This window comes from Sceloporus occidentalis, unplaced genomic scaffold (assembly GCF_023333645.1).
Source record: "Sceloporus occidentalis isolate IW3139 unplaced genomic scaffold, rSceOcc1.0.p SCAF_4, whole genome shotgun sequence".
Taxonomy (NCBI): domain Eukaryota; kingdom Metazoa; phylum Chordata; class Lepidosauria; order Squamata; family Phrynosomatidae; genus Sceloporus; species Sceloporus occidentalis.
Genome location: NW_028316984.1, coordinates 29,316,990 through 29,342,594, shown reverse-complemented (window position 1 = coordinate 29,342,594; position 25,605 = coordinate 29,316,990). Strand labels below are relative to the sequence as shown.

Sequence of the window (25,605 nt, the reverse complement as noted above, 5' to 3'; positions counted from 1 at the left end):
CATGGATATGAGCAAAGGTTCCTTTCTCCCCTTTGCTGGATCAAACCAAAGGCAAATCTAAAGTCAAAGGCTTTCATGGCTGGCATCCATAGTTTTTTGTGGGTTTTTCAGGCTATGTGGCCATGTTCTATAAGAGTTTATTCCTGATGTTTTGCCAGCATCTGTGGCTAGCCTGAAGAAGAAGAGCCCTCCCTCCGGTCCATCTGCCTTGGTCCAGGCCTCAGAGGGAGAGAAGAACTGCTGGACCAGATCCTCTCCGCCCCTCACCATTCCCTTCTCCTTTTGTGTTGTGTCTTTTTAGATTGTAAGCCTGAGGGCAGGGAACCGTTTAATATCCCCTCTGTTGTAAACCACTCGGATTCCCAGTGATTGGGTGGTATATCAATAAATCCTATTATTATTATTATTAAATACCTCCTTTTTGTGTTATCTTTATTTCCCACCATTCAGTTTACATCTATGTCTCCCAGATTCTAATATTATGAGAGAAGCATTTTGCTACTGACTTTCTCCACATTTCCCAAATCTCCATGATGTCCCCCCCCCCCTTAGTTGCCTTTCTTCCTTTTTTCTAAACAAGTCCCAAATCCTACAATTTATCCTTATAATTCTTTCTGACAGAATGTTGGCCATGACCTTTGGAGAATTTGTCCTCAGTGAGCAAAGAGCATACCTTTTCCAACAAATGCCTTACTTTCTTAGAACCATACATAACCTGAGAACATTGGCTAATGGTGATCCAGCTGACTTTGGGGAGGAAATTCCTTGCATTACTGTTTGTATTGAGAACTACAGTTCTTCCAAGGAAGAATCAGGCGGCTGCCACACAGGAGAATTAATGCTGTTTGACACTGCTTTAACTGTGATGGCTCCATCCTATGGAGTTCTAAGATTTATAGTTTGTTGTGGCACATCCTTCTGGCAGAGAAAGCTGAATATCTTACAAAACTACAAATCCCAGAATTCCATAGCATCAAGCGATGGCAGTTGGGTGTCAAACTGCATTAATTCTGCAGTGTGGCAACAGCCTTAGACACATAATATTTCTGGACTACAAGTCCCAGCTAGCATTTCTTTCACCACTTTACATTCTGTCAAAACTACGCTCAGACCTTTGCTCTTGTTTCAGACTTCCAAAAGTAGCACACAGTGCTGGGCATTTATTACTATAAACAAGAACCAACTGGCTTCTCTTCGGATAACAGCTGAGTAAACATTGCATGGCTGCTTGCCTCCAGTTATTTGCCTCCACTTCTGCTTCTCAGCTGGAAAGTATAGTGTTGGATTGCTGGGTTTTTTTAGTGGGGGTTGCACGCATGCCTTTGGTTGACATGTTCAATTTATAGAAATGAACTGTGAATAGTAAGATTAAAAAATATATATTTGTAGAACCAACATTTTGATCTCTTTGAAAGCTAATTAGTTTTTTGTTATGTCCATTCAGGTCGACTCAGACTTATGGCAACCCTCTCATGCCTTTCTTGGCAAGATTTATTCAGTGTTTATCATTGCCTTCCTCTGTGACTGAAAAGGTGTCACTTGCCTGAAGTCACCCCCTGAGTTTCCATGGCTGGAGGGGAGTATTCAAACCCTAGTCTCCTAGCATCCTACTCCAGAACTCAAACCACTACATCATATTGGCTCTCAAAAGCACATTGTTTGATCTTATCTCTACACTCTACTTCTGGGCAGAAGACTCATGCAGGACATGTCTGGGAAATGGAAGATGTCTGGTCACCCTGCTCAAAGACTTCAATGCAATCTCATCTAAGAGCTTTAACTCCTCTTCCTTTAAAATCCCAGGTCAACATGCCTCCGAGATACAGGTGTACACTTCGTTAGATATATTTGGAGCTGGATTGCTCCATGCACTTTGTTTTGTGGACTTTTCTTCTTGCAAAATGCAATAAAGGAAAAATTTAACTAGCAAGAATTGTTGACTTTGCTAGGACAGTCTGAAGTATTTGGATAAAGCATTGACATACACACGCACTTTGTCCCCATAGTTTGCTGGCCTTTCAGTAAACAGAAACAGTCCAATTCACGTGCCACACAAAGTCTGCTCAACATCTACTAAAATCATTACCAAGGAGCGATCATGAATATGATGCAGTTATCTATATTTACTCATCCATAACTGTTCTATATTAATGATCACTAGTTAGTCATGAGGATGACATTCTTGCCATGATCATCGTTCCCCCCCCCCTTTTTTTTTTTTTTTACTGGTAATTTACCAGGCATCAGCTGCCTCAGGAGGAGGTCCATTATGCCAGCAATCAGAGTACAGGTGAATGACATTTCTTTTATGTTTGGGAGGAGCAGGCCAGTTAAGTATACTAACTTACGGCCTAAACAGACAGGCCAAATAAAGCTGCTTCAGGTCACTTTGGAGGTATGCTGTTAATGACATCTTAAAAGGCCAGAAGCTGCACCAAAGCTGCACTCCAATCCTTATGAATGGAGCAAGGCTTTGGCATAGCTTCTGGCCTCTTAGGACACACGCATCATTTAAACTGCATACCTCCAAAGTGACCTGAAGCAGCTTTATTTTGGCCTGTCTGTTCAGGCCCTAAGTTGGTATATAAGTTGTATGTGCAAAGTAGTGTAACCTCACCCCCCCCCCCAAAAAAAAAAAATGGATAGCAAAAGTCTGAAAAATAGTTTATATTTATGCAAACAAGTATTTTACAAATATTTATCAACAGAGATTTAAAATCACACTTGTATCTTAGAAAACTCCAGGCTACAGTAAAAAGGATTCAGCTCTATGGGAAAGCAAAGTGCTTGTAGAACATTACTGCAATTTCCATAAAAGTGCATAAAAATGTGAATGTAAAACACATTGGTCAAAATCCAATTGTGAATCTGAACCAGAGCACACCCATTCAATCAGACAGAACTTAGCAAATAAAAACTTCTATGTGGTCTATTGATTCAGTGGTATTACTCTGTTTAGGATTAACAACTGGATTTAGGCCACTGTATCCATTTCTGTACACTGCAAAAAGGACTCAAACATATATAGCTTTTTAAGATTACTTATCATCAACAGCTACTTTGTCCAGATCATACAGCAACCAACATTTTTTTAAATACAAGTGTTCAGTAAGCTATATGACATAAAAAGGTACTTTTTTTTTTACAAGAGTGCATATCAGTTTTATAAAATTTGTAAAATTGTCTATACATTCCCGCAAACCACCATGTCTGTGACCTTAAGCAGGCTTCTGCAAAAGGATTTCATATATTTTTAATTTTTCACTGTAATTTGTAAGCTGCTTTGAGTCCCAGTCTGGAAAAAAGTGGGATATAAATAAAGGGATGGATGGATGGATGGATGGATGGATGGATGGATGGATGGATGGATGGCCATCCTTCAGGACACAATCCACAATGCTGAATGGATACTGTAGAAAACAAGACTGCAGGCAGCATTGCAGAGACAATTATGTGATCCTACAGCACCCCAAGCATGCCTATGAAAAGGCAATACAAACTGTCAGTTCAGAGCAATCTTCGGTTTCAATTTGCAGTTGGCATTGTCATCAACAACACAGCCAACTATCTGTCTAGTAAGAAAGTTTCTAATGTACATCAGCATGGACACAGCTGGTAAGGGATGTGTTTTTATAAGTTTCAATCAGTTCAGATTATGAATCATTTGATAATCTGTTATGTTCAATGTGTCTGGTTTTTCAGAAGTACTATCACAACATAAAATACAACCCCTCCTGGCAAAAATTAAAATACACATACCTCAATCCACTCAGAATAGCTTCTATACATGCCTCGCTGAAATGACTGTGCTCACTAGGAATTTTCAGTCATTTCAGTGTTTTTGAATAGAGAGGTCCACAACAAATTGGTCCTTGGCTACAATTCTTGACATCAGTGGGACTACCCTAAAGTTAGTGGCTGAGATTTTAATCGTAAATATATGTTTCATTTTTAAAATAGAACAATGTAGAATGATGTATTTACTCTCTCTCTCTATTTTACACACACACACACACACACACACGTTTCCTCACATTACATCTCTGACCCTTAAAACTATGCATCCAAAATGTCGTAAAAAGTTTTCTTAATTTTTTTAAAAAGCTCTATGCTTTAAGTATAGTATATTTATAGCTTCTGTTTATACCAAGCAATTCTGAGTTCCTAGAAAGTGCTACAACTAGGTAATATATTCTGTAATATATTCTACAATATTTTGCACTATTTCTTATTTAAAGAGTATAATGAAGCAACCAACATATTCAAACATCATAAAGAGGGATTGCTTCCCTTCTCACCTTGGCCACAGATTAGAGTTTGGCTTATGAATAAAGCACATTACCTTTTTTGATATTCATTTGTGTAATGTTTTAGTCATGTTTTCAGGGAAATCATTTCTTTAAAGGCAAAAATGTATATTTGTGTTATATGGGGGAGGGGGAGGGCACTATCCATACTAATCATAATCGAATACATTTAATTAATGTAACCCCCCACCTGAATTTTCTTTATTTAAAAAATAATCAGAACCATCACCTCCTTGTTTAATTGTCTTTACCTCTGTTGTTAATTTTTAACTTTTGGGGAGATCTCCCCTTAAATAAATAAACTATGTCACTTCTAAGTGGAGAGAAGCTACACCTGGTCTCTTCCCTAAAGACAAATGGCAGCAGGAAATCAGGTTAGGCTGATGGCTTGGTGAGAGATCAAAACTTTGAACACCATCATTTTGAAGTAGTACTGGTTGTTCCAGGCCCATAAGATAAAGCATGTAAATCTACATGGATTGGAAAAAAGTAGTAGTTGGCAGTTACAACTGATACACTAGACACTTGATGCATCACAAGATGGAGGGTCATTAGCAACAGGCTTCAGCTCAGGAGTACAGCACAGAAGGACATTCCTCCCCAGCGTTTTATGGGCAAACCGGAAGTACATGATGTGACCCATTGCAACAAAGGACACAGAAATAAGAACCAGCAATCCAAAAGCTTCAGGGTTAGGGGCCAGGATGACCATGATGAAATGCAACAGATCGAGAAGGTAATTCATGGAGTTTTGGACACCATTTATGATTCCTCTTTCCGATTCAATCACATTTTCCTGGATCAGCTGGGTGACTGTCAGATCAAATGACCACAGGCCTGTAAAAGGAAAAGGAAAGGAAAAGATGCTAAATTCCAGCAGGGGAGAATGGAAAACACATAGTGTATCTCATACTTTTAAAAAGATGTCACAATGAAAAGGTCCAAAATGATAAGATCTTTTTTCTTCTCTAATGGATGACAATGAGACTGCTTCCTACTTGGCAAAAAACAAAACAAAACAAAACAGGATTCCCTAAATGGAAAGTCTCTGCTCCACATATAAACAAGCATAATTAACTAATGCAACTCTTGAAAAATATGTAGATTGCCTATTACATGCCCCACCCTGTTCATGTTTATTTGGAAACAAGACCCTCTGTGTTAAATGGGGCTTACACCCTGGACTGCACTCCAAATTAATGAATGAAACATGGCAGGGAACATAACTGGACAATTGTAATTTAAAGTGATCTTCAACATGACCATTTTCTTAGCAAGGGTTTTGCAATCTACGGTTAATTTTATTTATTTATTTATTTATTTATTTATTTATTTAGGTATTTATATCCCGCCCTTCAGCCCTAATGGCTCTCAGGGCGGCTTACAATTATTGTTTTTAATCAGACAGTTCCCTGCCCTCAGGCTTACAATCTAAAAGACACGAAACAAAAGGAGAAGGGAATGATGGAGGGAAAGGGGATGAGGTCCAGTACTATTAACAGTACTGCTTTGTTGTCAATAAAAATGTCAGAGTGAAAGTCAAAATGACATGGAGGGTTTTGTTTTGTTTTGATCTCTTTTTGCTTTTGCTTTTTGCCTTTTTAGTTTTGTGCAAAGGCTATGGGTTGGATCCAAAAATTTTGTTCCACTATCAGGGAAATGTCATTATTTATTTATTTATTTATTTATTTTTGCCAATTACCGGCTCTTTCTGAAATCCCCAGCATCAGGTCTGTCACTGATCTGGAGGAGCCTTCAACCCTGCAGAGGAGATGGGGAGAGGCTGATCAAAGATTACAAAGGGAGGAGAATCAACAAAGATAATCTTCTCCCCTGTTCATCTAGTGAAAAAGTTGCAAGGAATCAAAAACCTCTTGATGATGAGAGGTTCATTCCATGAGAGGATTTTGTTGGATCCAACCTCATACATAAATAGATTAATAGACAGGTATAGATATATAGATTAACAGACAGGCTACAGATATATAGATAGAGGAAGAGAATGTTAAACTGTTATTTTTGCATTAGCAATTTTATATTCAGGTGAGGTTACTAGTAAAGGATTGTGCTGCTAGAACAGTGATTTAGAAATGAAGTATTCTGCTAACACTCCAACTCCCTTTAAGAGAAGGATGACAAGGGTCTCCAGGTGATGTTATACTTTGAATTCCCAGGCACCCCTGCCAGAATGACCAATGGTCAAGGATTCCTGGGGTTGTGAGTTCAACAACATCTGGGGACCCAAGACTAAGAACTCCCGTGTTACAGACTTTCTATTAATATGTAGTTTACGCAGATGAATCTACAAATACGTTTATCCAACCCAATCAAATCAACAATTCAGAGAAGATGCATGAACTCACCAACTCTTGCAGCAATGACACCTGCAAACAGAAGGCTAACAGAGATGAGAGGCACAGAGTTGGGAGCCAGTACTGGATCAGAGGTAGACCCATTGACCAAGAGAGGCATTCCAGTTGTGAATAGTATTTCGGGGCGATCGCCTTCAGGAGCCATAGTAGGCAATGGATTGCTTTCAAATAATCTAGCACTGATGTCAGCAAATGGGGAAACAGTCAAATCCAAAGGACTTCCCGGCATGAACACTGAGACCACACACAAAACCAAAGAGGCAAGCTGTGCCACTCCAGAGATTATGCCTGTGCGCACCAGTCCACACTTGCGACGCAGCCAGGTGAAGGCTACTGTCCCCAGGATTCCTGTGATGGCAGACGCCCCCATCAAGAGGCTGAGTGTGGAGCCACTCAACCCCTGTGTGTATGCATAGCCAGTAGTAATGCAATCAAAACCCAGAACAGTCATGTAAAGGAAAGCTAGGGCCATGCCTGCAAGAAACACGGGCTGGTTGTAGTAGGCGACCCATCCATCACGGAATGTGCTGAAAGGCTCAGCCATTCGAGAAAGACAGCCAACTTCTTCCTCTCGTTTGGGCTCCAAGATGGCTACCTCCTTTTCACCTATGAGCTGGATGCCTTCAGTCAGCTTTTGTTCACCATCTGTGGAAAGAGACAGGAGTTAAGTATTGCCAATCCAAAAACATTTTAAAACTACCATCACACAAAAGTAGGTCAACATGATACATTGGAATGTACCTGATTTTAATGGGGATGTGCAAACCCCACTAAAAGTCTGTTAGAATCTAGCAGAACCTAATATGTCACATACTTTCTTTCAGAGTGTGGAAAAGTTACTATTTTAACTACAGCTCCCAGAACTCTCAAGCCATGTTGACTGCTACGTTGTGGGAGCTGTAGTCCAAAAATGTAACTTTCTCAAGATCTCCTTTCACTCAGTGGTTAATTCAATTACATTTCAGTACGAACATCTGGCTGAAACCAAAGAATATTGTTTCTAAAATGTTTCAATGTGGAAATAAACTTTTACCACAGCAACTTTCTAAGTCCTATTTATGACAAGAGTACCCCTGGAAAAGCTCATAATGTTTTCTCTGGGGCAGGGAGGGCTTACTTTGAGGACTCTAAGAGCTACTACAAAGGCTTCTTTCCAATGCAGTTTGTCAAAGAATAAGAGTCCTTCTATTTCTGGAGGTACCACATCTGGTTTCAGAACCTGACTTTTCTGCAAACAGAAGGTTGGGAGATTTTCACCACTTCATCTTCCTCTAGGCAACCTCTAGTATCACTTCAAAAAGGGAACTTCATAAATTTCCTTTCTATCTCTTCTGTTTGCAGGAGTCATGAGTGGTCTGTTCTATGAGCAGAACTCTGTTTGCGGATCTCTTGCCACATTCCTAAACCTATGCATGGAAAATGTAATTAGACCCTCAAGTACTCAGAATGTATAAAGCTTTAATAGTCTGTTGAATATGAAGTATCTTAAATGGGTACTGGAAGAAAAAATGGCAAGGAGTGATGATTCAGAACTTGAATGAATAAAGCAAGCAAGAGTAATCTTTCCAAATAGACTTGCAGACCTTGAAAATGGTGCCAAAAATTCTGGAACACGTGTGTGTTTGAGACAACAAATAAATAGTCTGTCAATCTATGCACACATAATTAACTCAACAGACTTTACCTGTACACATGCATAAGACTGTGCTATAGATATATTGATAGAGAAAGAAATATTTATTTTATTAAAGACACTCTTTAAAACATTGGTACCTTTCTGCACATTCAGTTGTTTCAGTTCTGATTCCTCAGCCTTTGAATTGGCTTTGTGAGCCAAAGCAGGAGTTTTCTGGTAAACTTTCCAGAGCAACATATATTCTACACACATGGAAATTAAGTTCCAACCAGAAATGAATCCACATCCAATCACTGGAGATCCAAAAGTCATTATCTGCCCAACAGCCATTGGAGCCAAGATATTGGTCAGCTGGTCAATTCTTCGTATTGTAGCATTCATATCTATATGGCAAAATGGAAGAATACAAAATTTATACTTCAGCATATGGTAAATTGCAATGTTAAATTGAGGGCCCCACCTGGCCTCTAAATTGTATTTTTTTTTTTTTGGGGGGGGGTTGTTCTGTTTTATTTTTCCAGGCTTTTTAGTTTCACCTTTGTAGCACATGTTTAGATTGTATCAGTGTATCATCATTTTTACTCTTACAATTCTTTTGGAGTCCCGATTCATTTTATATATATTATGGTTTTACATCAGATACATGCGAATTGTTTTTAGTATACTTTCTAATGATATGATGATATGTTAGTAATTTACTAAACTATAAGATTTGCAGATCACATAGAGACTTCTGTTGGGGATAATAAACAAAAGCATATTTTATACACATTGATTTCTAAGGCTGGATCCACACTGCAGAAATAAAGCAGTTTGACACCACTTTAACTGCCATGACTCTTATCCTGCAGAATCCTGTGATTTGTAGTTCAGTGAGACACCAGAGCTCTCTGACAGACCAGGCTGAATACTTCACCAAACTACAAACCCTATTATTTCACAGAATGGAGCCATGATAGTTAAAGAGCCTGAACAGATGGCCACGAAGAGCGGCTTGAACCCAGTCCAAACAGGAGCTGAAAAGATCTGCTCCAACTGGGCTGGGAAAGAATCACTTTTCCTGGCCTTACTGTGGCCCCAGGGCGGCTTCTGGATGGGAACATCTTGAAGCTGCCCACATCTGGGCAGCCAGCCGACTTCCAGGCATTGTCCAGGAGACTTCGGAGCATATGGCATGTAAACGTCATGCTCCCAAGATGCCTGGAAGCGGGCTTAAACAGGCCATCTTTTCCAGCCCAAACTGGTGACAAACTATTTCTGCAGCATGAAAGAGCTGTAAGCAAATTCAGTAAAATTTACTCCAGAGGTTCACAGCCTAACACACAGACATATCTATTATCCTGGTGGATTCCTCATAATACCTTAATCTGAAAACTTACCTTTATACAAAGCTGAACAGTTCTTTTTAAAAGAAAAAAACCCAGACACTTCTTTAAGACTTTGGAGCATGACTTGATTAAAGCCCAAATTAAAGTCCATATTCAAGAACTATTTGGCCTGGAACAGACAGGCCTTTGTGGCGCCCTCGTCCTGTGTGAGGGTTGCCTGGTGGGCAGAGCACCCACATGCCCAGCAACCCTCACACGTGACGAGGGTGCTGCAGCTGCGGCGCGCCCACCAGATGGGGTGCATAACAGTGATGTCACAGCTGCTCCGCTTCCAGACAGGGTGGTGCAGCTGCGATGTCACTGCACTGGCTATGGCGCTTTGCGGCATCGCCGCAAAAAGGAGCTGCTTTCGAGCGCTCCCTTTATGCTGCACAGCAGCACCACGCAATTTGGTTGCTGCGGCACTCCTGCAGAGCAAAGAGAGGTGCCATGGAGGCACTTCTTTCTGGCAGACTGTACCCTGCCATTTGTTACATTTTTCTTATCTACAAATTTATTTGCAACCATAATGCTCAAGTATCCACTCTACCACACTATCTGCATTATACTAATGTAGATAAGGAACATGTGGTCCTTCAGAGGTCATTGGACTGCAACTGCTATCAGCTTTAGCTTACACCAGTGGTTCCCAAACTTTGGTTCTCCAGATGTTTTGGACTTAAGCACCCAGAATTCCTGGTTGTTGACCAAACTGGCTAGGATTTCTGGGAGTTGAAGTCCAAAACATCTGGAGGAACAAAGTTTGGGAAACTCTGGCTTACACTGACAATCATTAGGGCTAATGGGAATTATAGTCCAAGAACATCTTGAAAGCCACAGACTACCAAGCCCTATACTAATGGAGGGCCATACAGTTCATTTCTCTTAGTATAGGGTATATTGTCATGAACTCATCTTACCTGGCAGAACTACTATGAACCTTAAGCATTGCACTTATACAGTAAACAAAATTTTGATAACAAGGTGACTAAAGTATTGATTCAAAATACGAATAACTAAAAAAAACTGCCGGAGCAAACTTGATAGTGAAATACTTGAACAATAACAACAGACTGAAGAATATAATGACAACTATATGACTACTTGGAAATGCAAACCCTGTAATTTGCTGTGCCCTTGTTCTTCATAAAAAGAGGCAAAAAAGTTGAGAAAGGTATCTAAACTGCCCTTTATTACCTGACTGTTGACTCATGATTCCTGCAATCCTGATTTTTTTTTTTGCTGATTTCTGTTTGTTTAAGCCCAAGCACACAGATAACCAAAAGCCAATATACTTCACCTGCCAGTTTGCTTCTGTTTTCACCAGCAACAACAACTACCCAGTCTCTCTGTATGGTAATTGCAGTGGCTGTGCTGGCCAAATTTGCAGTGTTCGCAATTGTGATGACAAGAATATAGCACAAGGTCTGTGGGAGAAGAAGGAAACTTACACTAATAAAGAAAGGGAGAGAAAATGTTTCACAGCAAAGCTTAATGATGACAGAAGAAACTCTCATGATAAGAAAACTGAATGCTTTTTTTTAAAAAAAAAAGAAAATGGTGTAACAGAAGCCCACCCAAATGTTCTCAAAGGTTTTTGAAGTTTGTGTACAGTACTTACAAGAAGCCACCCGTGATACATTTTCAAAAGTTCATCTTTAAAAATGAAGACAATCATCAGGAGGATGCCACACAAAATGACAGACACATTTTGCACAATTAAGGATGTCTGGGCCACTGTTTGGAATAAAGCATAAAGGGAGAGGGGATTACACTTTAAGTTGCATCAACACTGATCACAGGGAATATGCATACATTCTGTGCACATCACCCATTCTCCAGACCATTTTGGACCAAGAATTAAACCCAAAGTGACTTCCAGTTTCCACTTCTGGTTTGGGGTAGGAACTTTTACAATCTTTTTGTCATGTTTCAAAGAACTGAGGTTGCAGATAAAAGGAAATCCTTGCTGGAAAAGCAGCAGTTTGTTACCCTTTGGATGTTTTGTGGTCACTAAAATGTTCATCTAGATTTTAAAAAATCTTTTGGGAAAATATTTAAAAATATTTTTTAAAGTCTAGGAGATTTTAAGAGTCTTGGGAAAGCGTCACACTTTATCCACCTCTGCGCTAGCTGCTTTAAACGAAAAGCACAATTGTATATATGTCTACTTAGCAGTAAGTCCTCCTGAGTCAGGGTGACCAGGCACCCTCCTTTTCCAGGACATGTCCTACATTTCAGCCTTCTGTCCAGGAGAAATTTCAAAATGTCCTCTGTTTTTAGCATGATTAAGAAGCATGGATTTATATTTATATGACTGTTTTTAGCTTTTATTTTGGAATGTCTTACATTTTTGAAGGTCCTGCATTTGGCAATGTCTTGACCTTCTTTGTAGTTATGACATTTGGTCACCCTTCCCTAAGTTCAATGAGGTTTTAGTCCCAATTCTACCATTGGGGCCAGTTCTGCCATTAGTGAAGAGAAATTTTCCAAAGAAATGGATTGTATTGCCCTTAGGTAATGAAGTCATCTCTACAGGACCTCTGTTGTCATTCAGAGAAACATAATATAACCCAGTTCATGCTACTTTTCTTCAAGAAGTTCAGAGCAAGAAGGGAGTGGGAAATAAAGAGGCGTGAACAAAACTAATGTGTCAGGTATTTCTCTAAAATACCATCTGACTGACCACAGCATTTTTAAATGCAGAATATATAGTAAGGACTGAAGTAAATTCCTCAAACTACAGGGATGCTGGCTTGTGTGCTCTGTCAGCTAAGAGAGATTAATTAATTCTTCTTAGTGTTGTCCCTTTAGGCTAGCGTTCAAAGTAAAACAAGAAATAGGTGTTCGTCCCTTTGTTCTGTTTTCAGAATAAAGACATTGTGTTTTTAAAATGCTAACGCTACTACCAAGCAGGTAACACCCAGTTTGAGTACATGAAGTTCATTTCTTATGGCACTAATTATGTAAAATTAGCTTTAAGTACATCATATAATTACATTACATTTAAAGTGCTCAGTTCAGTAGAAAAAACATATGAATTTTGACGCATACATACTGTCACTACTAAGGTTACTGAGATGTGGTGTCCTGTCCTTGATGCACATATTTTACTATTTTAAAATTGCAATTTTGGTAGCACTTAATCTTGGGGGAGATCCAACTGAACTCAAAAGCACTTACTTTTGTATATACAGGCAACTTGGGACAATTATTATTATTATTTTGACAACTCCAAAAGAGATATTACCAACACTATCCATATCTATTCAGATGTGAGTGTCAGTTGCTTCCCAAGTACTTTTCCCCCAGGAAAGAAAGCACAAGATTGCAGATAAAATTAGGGCACGTGTGTCCCTCCAGTTGTTGCTGGAGTTTAACTTCTATTAACCCTAGCAGGCACAACCAAAAGTCAGAAATCATGAAGCTTGTAGTACAATTTTATTCATAACCCCTGGAGGGATACATGTTCCCCATCCCTGTCTTCATGTATCAGACAGTTCTCTAAATTTTATCCAGATGTTATACATTTTGAAGATCACATCATTTTTCAGACTGCAACCAAAGAAATGTCAGAGTCCCTTTTAAAAACTGAGAGCTTGCAGTTAAAAAGTAATAATAATCTCAACAGAAGCCCAGCACTGAGTGTAGCTGTTTCAGCATCTTCTATTGTTCTTACTGTGATTATGACTACTCTTAATGCATGCAAATATCCTCTAGGACACATTATTATAACATTACTGACCTTTGAGTCTGGCGTTCTTGTCTACCCAGTCTCCAATGATGGCTCCCAGAAGAAGAACCGATCCTGCCACAACCAAGCCATAAACAGCTGTCAAGAGCAAACTGTTTCCATACAGTTCAACAAGGAAGACTGACACTGCAAAATGCCACATACGATCTCCCTAGAAAAAAAGAAAGTTCATTTCAAGGTTCATAGGCTGTATATCAAGATGTTACATATCCATAAACTATGTTCCTCCAACCACATTGTCTCCATGCCAAGAAGTGGGGCTCAGGTGAGATGTCTTTATTCTAGGCTTCCTTCCACTGAATCAGCCTCCATTACCATAATTACTCTCACAATTGCCTTTTTTTCTCTCTCAGGGCCCAAGCCACACCACTGTCCCAGCTAAGAGAGAAGGTAAGGAGGACTTTGCTCTTTCTTCCCCTTGATGCTGCTCACACACTTTGAGAGGAGAAGGGAACTGGTACCAACAATGAGGCCTGGCTACTCCCTCTGCACTGTAGGCTTTGGCAGATACCCTGGTGCTTACTCAGAATATATCTTTGCACTCTATTACCCTGAAAATAAATTTTCATATATCAGGCCCATTTCATGCACCATGAGACATTTAAAAGGGTCACCAGACTGAGTCTGTACCATGAACAATTTAAGGTCTCCTAAAGCCTAACAATCTCCATAAGCCATATGGACAATATGAATAGCCCTGAACTACACTCCATGTTAAACATACTAAGTGACTTACAGTGAATGCAGTGGTGCCTTTTAAAAAAATAAACAGGCATAGTATTGCACTACATGTGTGGCAACTCATATATGTCATGTCATCACACATTTTTAGGAAAATTCATTATCATTGTCCCACATACTCACTCTTGTTCCCAGTCAGAATTAACTGGCATGAAGAAAGAATTGACTTCTTGCAGATCTTCTTCAACAGAATCATACTGATCATAAACTTTTCCAGTCAACTATCTGGTTGATGAAATGGCCTTTCTGTTACAGCCTTCAAGCAGAAGGCTCTTATAAGGACTAACTGACACAATAAGAATATGCAGTAACCATAATGATTAGCAGTGGAATGAAGAGAGATTGAAAAGCTGACTCTGAATTCCCCAGCAAGCCAGCACAGCCATTTTGGGAACAGTAGTCCAAAAAGCTTATTGACTTTGCAGCATGGAGCGGTGCATTTGTCATACTGGCTAAATGGTTCTCTTGGAAATCTCCAACTTCTATTTTACCCATTGTTGTTGTTTCACTAGACGCTTGTGATAATTATCTTTAACATGGTTAGGCTTGCTGTTCCTGCTTTATTATTTTTTACAGGTGAGGGATTTTTTTAGTGGCAAGCTTGTATATAGATGCATACTTATATTTGCACTCACAGTCATCTAAACAAGATAAGGTTTCCATTTTCAGAGGCAAACTGCTGCAACTTTCTACTCCAGGACCTGGGTTGGGTCATACCCCACTCTACACATTAATGCCTTTCAAATTATCTTTCTACATAATCCTTCAGCTCACACACTGTATTGAGGCCCTTTACTGAAGACTCAATCCATTCCTAAAATTGTGCGTTTTCATCATAATCCACAATTAACCCCTTCCCTCCATCACCACAAAGGATTCTTACATCCTTCATCTGTAATCCCCTCCTGGAGTCTAGCTACATAGCATTTACAACTCAGGTTGATTTTATGAAGGTGTGGTCCCAGAAACTGTTCCAACTGTGTTTGACATGAATTATATTTCAACTTCCATATGCTTACAAACTAATACATCCCATTGGTGTTGGAAAGGCAATGTCTGAGTAGCTGGAAATTTTGATATGATCTTAGAAACTCTGATAGTGTGCCAACTCTGATTAGGAAAAGTGCTGAGGGATCAAATATGCCTGTAATTATTTCACTGTTACTCAAAATAAGTACACAGAAATGCAAACTGCTACTATCAGAATAGGACTGTGACCCCACCACTGAAAATATATACTGTTTCCTCATTTACCAATTAGCAGGAGATTACTTGACTTTGGCTGACTGTCACAAACATATTTGAAACATGTCCTACACTCCTATTGTAGTCCACAATTTTCTATAGAAATTATATTGCAGACAAAGGGACTACTCCATGATAAATGGGTAATTATATGAGTGAAGGGTCAAGCCATTTAAAGACAATTTGCCAAACAAGCCTATGCATAATGTTCATTCCCCCCTGCAACACTTGTATTATAACCATCTATTTTTTCCAAGGAGTTCTGCACCATACATTGGGTAGAGTTCTCCCTCTTTAACAAACAAGACAGAAGAAGCAACTACAGGTAATGCAGAACACCCCAACAGTTAATGCCTGAAACAGATATAAGTAGAAAGAAAAACAGCAGCCTAATATCAATTCAGTATAAGAGAAACTATAAAATATTTTAACAGAACATATAAAGTTACTGAAGGATAGCTTCACAGATTACATTTTTAAGTGCACACCTAAAGCTTTCCTTTTCTAAGCATACATCAGATAATTTAAATTATGGATGGGACAGAATGCATCATACAGAAACACTTAATTTAGGAGCTATAGCTAGCCTCAGCTCCTTTTGAAAAGACACTTTACTGGTAATTCTGGATTTGCTTTTGCATGATGAAATGGCCCTAAACCACCTTACTTTCTAATAGTGCAGTGAAAGCAACATTGTTAGTTCACAAGGGATATTTTTTCAGGTTTCGCATGGTGATACAGGTAGAAACAACATTTAACTTCAAATTAAAATATAGACTGGAGAGATAGCTATCAGACTCACAGCATAACATTAAGCACAAATTTTTCTTGAAGACCCTGGGCTGAATCTGCACTGCAGAAATAATGCAGTTCGACATTGTTTTAACTTTATTGGTTCATAGTTACAGAAATGGTTTTGTTGGGGCTTGCTTGTAAATTTGGATTTGACATTTGTTGTGGCAACAGACCTTTCTGACAGAAAGGCTAAATATCTCACAGAACTACAAATCCCAGAATTCTGTAGCATTGAGTCATGGCAATTAAAATGGTGTCAAGCTGCACTATTTCTGTAGTGCAGATGCATCACTTGACAGAGTTACTTGCTTCCTAATTAATAACCAAAGGGAAGACCTAAATACTGTCCTACATAGCATGTAAGCACCCATTCATTCATGGTAGGCGAAACACTGGTCCTACTAAGTTAGGTCTTCTAAGAATATGCTTTGCTCCCTCCTTTCCTCCCACCCTCATCCATTTGTTAATTTTATTAACACATAACCTAATGATGTATGGGGAAAACATCAGGCATAGAATATGTTTCTTAGCCTGTTTGTTTTCCAATTACAAAGCAAAACAAGATGAGTCAGACACATAAGATTGTTGTGGGAGTTGTAAATTGCTATTAACAAATTAAACCCAGGGATTTTGTTGAGATAATTTCGCTCCATCCAAACTGTACAACCATTTCATAGGTACACCATCATCTTAAACAAATTCTACTTTACTAGCAAGCCCCAACAAAATCAATGAAACTTAATACCTTTTTTCTGTGAGACCACAACACCTTAAAAGTCCTTAAGACTACTTAAGAGATAGTCTGATAAGGAACATTGGCCATGATAAGTATAACTGATCCTCACAAGTTGGAGCCAACTGTACATCTTCTGCCCCCATGCATGTATCCCAACTAGCCTAGCCTGTATTTAACTAGCACTGATCTGACAACATCAATCATCTGATGTTGGTGTTGGACAGTGACTTATAGTTTGAGCTTGGACTAGGACTCTGGGATAACAGGATTCAAATCTTCACTAGACCAAGGAAACCCACTGGGTGACGGTGGACAAGTCATACTCTCAGCCTCAGAGGAAGGCAAGGGGAAACTTTCTCTGAACAAATCTTGCCAAGAAAACTCTATGATAGGGTCACCTTAGTGTTGCCATAAGCTGGAAATGACTTAAAGGCACACAACATCAATACAACAAATACTCAACTTTGTCCAGAACTGTGTTCCTACTCTCCTCTCTCTTGAGAAATAAAATCTACTTTTACTCTGCTTGTCCTTAAATTTTATGGCCAATTCAGAGTCCAGAGGTATATTTTTAATGACTATGTGACAGAGATATATGCACGAAGGGCAGAGGCAGGTACATAACTAAAGGGCTGGTCACCTAGCTATACAAACAAGCCAGATTTAAATAGAATAGGAGGTTGCTAACTTTCTTCCCCTTCCTCCCATCTCCCTGTTATACCTTTATCTCTCTCTCAGTCTCCCTCCCCACATAGCACACTGAGGAGAGGACAGATCAACTGACCACTGTAGATGTCTTCTGAGATTAGGCTGAAGGATAAATGAAATTAGGCTGAGAGCCTAGATCCACCAGCTGCTCATCCCTGAGCTACAGTAAAACCATTCAATATATTCTTGACTACACATGTGCTTTACCCATAATCTGACATTCTAGAATGGCAAATCCTTTAGTTTCAATCGATTTGATGTGGCACACATTCAATTCTCATACTTTGGTATGTGGGAATTATAATGTTTATTAACTCCAGCTTCTTTGTGCCTTCAAGTATTTTTATGCCTCATTTTGAACTGTATTGAGAGTCTTTTAGTGGATGGACATAAGGTTTAGAACAAATATATGCTTCATTGAAAGCCACCCCAAACAGCTGCTCCTTTCCACTTCCAATACAACGTCAGTCTTAGGACCTGTTTAGTACCTTGTTTGATAGCACTGTACTGAAGGGCATTCCCTTATGCACTTCCTGCAGGTTCAGAAGAAGCAATGCCTCCAAATACCAGCAGCTAGCAAATGACATCAGAACAAGGATGTTAGCTTGCTTTGGGACTTCCCAGAGGCTTTTGGTTGAACACTGTAGGAATGATAGACTGGGCAGGTCTTTGGTTTGATCCAGCTCTGCATGATCATTCATGATTATTCAAAACAGCAATGAACGTTTCAAGGCAAGTTCATTGTTTTATTCCAGAATAGGGTCAGGAACTGTATAGCCCTTCCAATGTTATTGGACTACAGATTCGAACAGCCCTAGCCAGCATTGCCAGTACTGGGAGCTGCAGTTCAACAATATCCAAACGGTCCACACAATTCCCACCCTGGAGGCCTGATTGGCACAGATGATTCTTTTATTCTGGTACCAAATGTGGTACCAGAAGTGTGGCTTTTTATTAAAACATTTGGGGCTTCATTAATCTTGTCCAAAATTTATACATGCACACGGTTTTAAACTGTTTTAATTCGTTTACTTGTTTAATATGTTTTCGCTTTATACAACATTTAAGCTGATTTTATTGGTACACCACCTTGATAACCCAAGATATATGATAGGATATAAGTATTTTAATTAATAAATGAAATGAAAAACAGAAAGACTGTGTCCATAAGCAAATTCTCTGCTTTAACTGGAGCACTCGGTTATTCATTATATCTGATTCATATTATATATAGTCCCACATCAAGTCTACTCTCCTGCAGAGCCTGGAAAAGTTGCTTTTTTACTACAATTCCCAGCATAGTCCCACATTCAGTTCAACCATAATTTCAGAATATATTGGCCATAATTCACAAAGACAGTAATGAAAATGTAAGCACCTTAGTTACATAGCTAAGTGCTGTCTCTCAGTTCAACTCCCCCAGTCCCCACTTACCCTTGCTGATTTGGAAGCAGCTGACTGACGTTGCCAGCCCATAAGTGATTTCTAATGCAATAGCAACAGTAGAGTCCCTGTCTCAATTCCCTCTCACACTGGAGATAGCTCACAGGACAGACTGGGTGGCAATATTAGATGCTTTCCAAGCAACAGGGGAACAGACCTCCATCAACTGCAGTAGCTGCTGCCCAGTAAATAGGGATTTGAGACTTTTCATGGTCCCTACATATCTCCTAAACTGAGGAATACATAGGTATCATGATTACAAACCTTAGTGAATTCTAGCCCTTATTTTTGGTGACATGTTATCATTGATAGATATTATTATACGTAGACACACAAAGCTCACAGTGTGACCTCTCTCTGTGCCTTAATCTAGTTTACCTCACAAAGTTATGAGAGCAGAAGGGGACTAGGTAAAGTGTCCTAACCAATCTAGGGGATAAGACAAGATAAAATGTAGTGTGATATAATTAATTAAATGTGCCTGCATGTATCACAGAGCCTCACAAATATCAAACACTACAGGCAGAGATGTGAATATCTGAATCTTCCCTCAAATGACTGGTCTGCTAATATTTTGCACATGTTTGTTTTTGATAACTGCCATTTTGGTAAACCACGGAAATACTCCATGATTTATCATTCATTTTAACCACAACAGAGTAAGATATGAGGGCCAGTGCTGTGTACTGCTTTGAGTGTTGGATTCGAACTCCAGGAAACCAGGTTTCAAATTTCCACTCAGCACTGGGTGACCTTGGGCAAGTCAGGCTTTCTCAGCTTTAGAGAAAGGCAAAAACAAAATGCCTCTGACTAAATCTTGCCAAGAACTTACTAGGATGGAAGTGCTGTAAGTCAGGTTTCTCATGAAGGCACAAAAGCACAAGTACTAAAATATATAGCAATTGTTTCTTTTAAAAAATAAAGAAAGGGGGCTTAACTCTTAATTGAATTAGGAGACAAGAAATTTTTATATTGCTGCTTGCAAATGTTATGCGACCTCTCTGTCTACAACTTGTGAAGGAACATGTTTCCTCATACTACTAACTGAAAACAAACTTCTTGAGCAATTAGAAAGTAGTTTCTACATAATTCACAATGTAGAACCTTGAATTTCTTATCCACAGAACATCAAAGGGATAATGAAAGAGAACTAATCCATTGTAAAATGGCTAAGCTTTACATATTATCTGGAAGGCAGGCAATTTTTTTCAATTAATGCCGAAAACAGAGTATAAAATATGTTTTACGTGGGGCTCAAAATATAACTCAGTTAATTAACAAGGAGTATGTCAAGTGATCTTGAAGATTTTACCCAAGCTTCAGGCATTTTAATCCCAGTTCTACTCATATGTAGAGTTACTAATACAAAGTAAAGCTCAAATGGAAAAGATTGTTCTGTAAATAACCTTAGAAAATCAAACCTAACCATATTATTGAACGGCAGTCAGAATTTGTTGTTAACTGCTGCCAGGTCAACTTCAACTTATGGCAACCCTACAAATGAGAGACCTCCAAATCACCCTGTCATTAAGCACTCTGCTCAGGACTCAGAGCCGTGGCTTTTTTAATTGAGTCTATCTATCTGGAATGTGGTCTTCCTCTTTTCCTACTGCCTTCTCTCCTACCAAACATTATTGTCTTCTCTAGTGAGTTTTCCAGTCCAAACCTTGAAGGAGCTATCCATGGTGCTGACCCCTATACCCAAATAAGTTAGGCATTTTCAATAGCCCCTTTGAGGTTTGGACTAAAATCCAGGCCCCATTAACCACTCGCCTCCTGCATAACTGAGTGACAAAATATCTCACCTCACGGCTCTCTTGTTAAATGTCTTGATGAAGCATACAATAAAAATGTAATTATATGCAACTCATTATAATAAAAGTCAATCATATGTAGATCTACTGTACTTACCCAAGTGGACAGGGCATGTCCAAGGTACAGCAGAAATTTTGCAGATGTGAAGTAACTGACACAGGATCCTGAAAGAGAAGTAAGAGAGAACTGATGTAGATAATTCAAGTACATTTTGCAAGTTACTGAACATTTTTATTTGAGCATGCACGGGCATCATTTAAAATCACATTTCAAAATAATAAACATGAAAGCAATGGGCATTTATTTAGCTGGTTGTTACTGACACAGGATCACAACTGTGCCTATTGACACAGGCTTTTCAAATAACATTATTGCAGAGTATATATATATATATATATATATATATATATATATGCCTGCCATGTCTGAGTTTTCTTAAATGCTTCAGCCTTCCTCAACCTGGTGCCCCTTACCTTCAGATGTGTCAAATTACAATTCCCATCATCCCCTGCTAGCACAGCAATGCAAGTCAATAGAGGAATGGAAAAGGTAGTTCAGCACATGTGAAAAGTGCCAGATTAGGAAGTTTGAAAGGGTTTGTCAAGCAGTTTACATTCTGTCACATACTGAATGGCATTAATTTTGCTACCCAGACCTTTAATCCTATTTCCAACCACAAAGATAACTCTACTGCAGATATTTTGCAGAGACTACATGCGTATGGAAGTGCTACTGTCAAGACCACAAACAGTTGAGATGGGTTTTTGATAACAGGGAATGGCTGAGCATCATCCTGTATACTGTTTCATGTAGAAAATTCTATCAAATTCCAGTAGTAGTTTTAAGGATATAAAAGTCAAGCTCTTAGCAATTAATCCACACCACACTTTTCTCTCACATAGATATGTCCGTCCCTTGCAAAAATGCCATCAAATGCAAAATACACAGCACCATTATGAACCTGTGTGGTGTGTGTGCTGTTGTTTGCCTTCAAGTTATTCCCAACTTGTGGCGACCCTAAGGCGACCCTATCACAGGATTTTTTGGTATGCTTCTTCAGAAGGGGGTTGCCAGTGCTGTCCTCTGAGGCTGAGAGTGTGTGACTTGCCCAGGGTCACCCAGTGGGTTTCCATCGTCAAGGAGAGATTGGAATCCTAGTCTTCAGAGTTGTAGTCCAATGCTCAAACCACGTTGGGCTCTTCAAGGTGTGACAAGATGACATACAGGCACTCTTTCCGCCTACCACATACCTGTTGTCCAGCACAACCTTGGTCTTTTTCTTAAGTCTTTTCCTATAGAAGGTATGCAGCCCATATAGAGAGAATGTGTCTACTTCCCTCACCATTTCAGAATGCATAGGTTCCTCAAATACTCTGGGGTTTCGCTACATCTACATCCAGAAATAATCCATTTTGACACCGCTTTAACTGCCATGGCTCAATGCTATGGAATTCTGGTTTAGTTTTGTGACCTATTAAACCTTCTCTGTCAGAGAGCTCTGGTGCCACTGCAAACTACACATCCCAGGGTTCCACGAGATGGAGCCAAGGCAGTGTGTGTGGAAGCAGTGTCAATGCTTTGACTCCTTTCTCTCCAAGGATTGGAAAGAGACGGGGGCTGAGGGAGAGGAAGGAGCTGCTCTGTGCTGGCTGCTTTTGCGCAAGGGATGAAGGCTTGGTTCTGGGTGGGACCCACATTCTGGGTGGAAGGAAAAGTTCGGAGTTAAATTCCTGGGGAGACGGCGGGGGGGTGTCTATGCATGTCAGATTCATATAAAAATTCTCTGACAGGGAAGGCTAAATGTCTCACAAACACTACAATTCCCAGCCTTCCCTTTGCAGTCTGCCTTCTTTCCAGGCAAACAGGAGCTTTAGGTGCACGCTCAAATCCCCTTGGCCCTGACTCCCTTGGGCAAAAAGCCACACTCTCTCAACCTATTATATAGGAGCCCTGGTGGTGCAGCGGTTAAATGCCTGTACGGCAGCCACTCACTCACAAACCGCAAGGTTGTGAGTTCAATCTCAGCCAGGGCTCAGGGTTGACTCAGCCTGGCATCCTTCCGTAGGTTGCTAAAATGAGCACCCAATTAGCGTACACACATTGTAAACCGCTTGCTTCTCAACCTTTGGCTCTCCAAATGTTTTGGACTTCAACTCCCAGATGTCCCTGCCAGCATGCCCAAATGATCAGGGATTCTGGGAGCTGAAGTCTAAAATGTCTGGAGGACCCAAGGTTGAGAACCACTGGAGTGCTTAGTGCACTGATAAGAGGTATAGAAATGTACTTGCTATTGCTATTATTATTATTATTATCATTAACATTTATTTACAGAGCACTGTAAAGTTTGCACAGCTCTTGACATAGTAAGGCTCAAATAAAATAGGGAGGAGAAGCCACACTCTCTCAGCCTATTATTATTATTATTAACATTTATTATTATTATTATTATTACTATTACTATTAACATTGCACAGCGCTTTGCACACTCAGGCTCAAATAAAATTAAGGAAAGAAAAAAGCTTCAAAGGAAAGCCCTCCCCCCTCTCTCTCTTTAGAAATTGCCAAGAAGACCCCAAGAAGGTGGCTGTAAGTTGGAAAGGACTTGGAGCCACACAACAACAACAACAACAACAAGAAGAAGCTCTTCCCCTGCAGGAGCCTCCCACTCACCGCAGCATCCTTGACTACTTGGCTGCTCCATGGTTGTTGTTGCTCCTTTGCTTCTCCTTCTCTTCTCCAGCCTTCCCTGCAGGATAGAGAGACCCTCCAGGCAGAGGCAGAGCAGGGATGGGAGGAGAAGGGGGCACAGAGGAAAGAGCCTTGGAGGCACTCACACTCACTCACAACAACAGCAACAACAGCAGCAACCCAAAGCCTTGCAAAGGCGTCTTCTCCCTCCCTGTTGGTCTTTCCAAACTTAGCTAGCACTGTAGCTGAAGTTGGAAAGCGATGGCCTTATGGGCCAAGGGTGGCCAAGGGGGCCCTGGGCTGGGTGTAGGGGAAGGGCACCGCTGCTGCTGCTGCTGGGCGCCCACCTCCTCCTCCTCCTGCTCTGCTGCTGGCTCTGTCTGTTCTGGCAATGCAGAGAGCCTCCCTCTTATACTGCAGACGGAGCCCAGGCGGAGGAGACGGGGCCCAGAGTCGCCTATCAGCGCCCGCCTGATCTGCATGCCCCTCCTGCCCCTCTGTTCCCACTGGAAGGACAAGGAGGAGAGCCACAGCAGCAGCAGCCCTTTGGGAAGGATGAGGCCCAGCCAGCATCTGGGGGCACTTTTATAGGGCCAGCAATCTCCACCCTCCATTAGGGAGCCCTGCATCCCTCAGGGCGCCCACAAACACACACACACACACACAAACACAAACACCCAGAAAGGCCACAGGGCCTTCCTCCTGTTCTTCCTGTTCTTCTTCCTCCTCTTCTTCTTCCTCTTCCTTCCTCCTCCTCCTCCTCCTCGTCTTCCTCTTCCTTCTTCTCTTCCTCCTCTTCCTCTTCCTCCTCCTCCTCTTCTGACTCTTCCTTCTCCCTCTTCTTCCTCTTCCTTCTTCTCTTCCTCTCCTTCCTCTTCCTTGTCCCTCTTCTTCCTCCTCCTCTTCTTCCTCTTCCTTCTCCTCTTCCTCTTCTTCCTCCCCCTCCTCTTCCTTCCCTTCCTCTTCCTTCTCCCTCTTCTCCCTCTTCCTCCTCTTCCTTCTCCTCTTCCTCCCCCTCCTCTTCCTTCTCCCTCTTCCTCCTCCTCTTCTTCCTCTTCCTTCTCCTCTTCCTCCTCCTCTTCCTTCTTCTTTTCCTCTTCTTCCTCTTCCTTCTCCTCCTCCTCTTCTTTCTCTTCCTCCTCTTCCTCTTCCTCCTCCTCTCCTTCCTCTTCCTTCTCCCTCTTCTTCCTCCTCCTCTTCTTCCTCCTCCTCCTCCTCCTTGGTTTGGCTCTGGCTTTCTGGAGCAAAACCTAAAAGCCCCTGAGCAGAGAGGGCCTTGCAGCTCAGTTGGCCTTCCCCTGAGGAAGCAAGGGTCCAAAACACACTGCTGAAATAATCTACTCCTCCTCTTTTTTCCCCTCCTTCATCTCTTCCATGGTCTGCCTCTAGGTTAGTGAAGCAAAACTTAAAAAAAAAAAACTGGGCAGAAAGGGCCTTGATAGGGAGCTAAGAATCCCCCTTGGTTGCCCTTCACCTGAGGAAGCAAGGGTCCAAAACACACTGCAGAAATAATCTCCTCCTTTTCCTCTTCTTCCTTTTCACCCTCCATCTCTTCCTTGGTCTGCCTCTGGGTTTCTGAAGCAAAACTAAAAAGCCTGAAAACCTGAGCAGAAAGAGCCTTGATGGGGAGCTAAGGAACCATCTCAGTTATTTATTTATTTATTTATTTATTCCCAAAAAAGAAGGGACCCAAGGCGGCTCACAAGATAAAACATTATTAAAACATCGCAATAACTTTTTTATCTAGTTAAAATGATATACAATTAATATGTCAACATACAAAAGTTAAAAACAGAACTAAAAAACACACAGAGACCACATTAAAAAAACCCTACCCTGTCCTGATTCTAAAAGCCTGCTTAAATAAAACTGTGTTTGCTTCTCCTGGAAATACAAGGAGCAAGGGGGCCAACCTAGCTTCCCATGAAAGTTGCCCTTCGCATGAGGAAACAAGTAGGCTAGACTGAATGTTCCTTAGCCCCATCTCCCTAAGTGAGA

General features: G+C 40.5%; 1 protein-coding gene across 1 annotated transcript; it reads right to left on the bottom strand.

The window, feature by feature from the left end:
* Positions 1-2,652: 2,652 nt before the first annotated feature.
* On the bottom strand, positions 2,653-23,960 carry SLC40A1 (solute carrier family 40 member 1). The gene is made up of 8 exons (XM_089519609.1): positions 23,590-23,960; positions 21,016-21,083; positions 13,428-13,587; positions 11,304-11,419; positions 10,983-11,109; positions 8,453-8,698; positions 6,671-7,324; positions 2,653-5,144 (listed from the first exon to the last, which is right to left on the bottom strand). Exons 1-8 carry the CDS (start codon positions 23,618-23,620, stop codon positions 4,825-4,827), a joined length of 1,722 nt encoding a protein of 573 aa, XP_089375735.1. The 5' UTR covers positions 23,621-23,960; the 3' UTR covers positions 2,653-4,824.
* Between the last annotated feature and the right edge of the window lie 1,645 nt (positions 23,961-25,605).

Excerpts from the sequence above, each read along its gene's own strand:
- SLC40A1 (XM_089519609.1), bottom strand. The coding sequence starts at position 23,620 with ATGGAGCAGCCAAGTAGTCAAGGATGCTGCG. Across the intron at positions 11,420-13,427 it reads CAAGAACGCCAGACTCAAAG|TGGCCCAGACATCCTTAATT; the intron begins GTCAGTAATGTT and ends TATTCCAAACAG. Across the intron at positions 7,325-8,452 it reads ACAACTGAATGTGCAGAAAG|ATGGTGAACAAAAGCTGACT; the intron begins GTACCAATGTTT and ends CTCTTTCCACAG.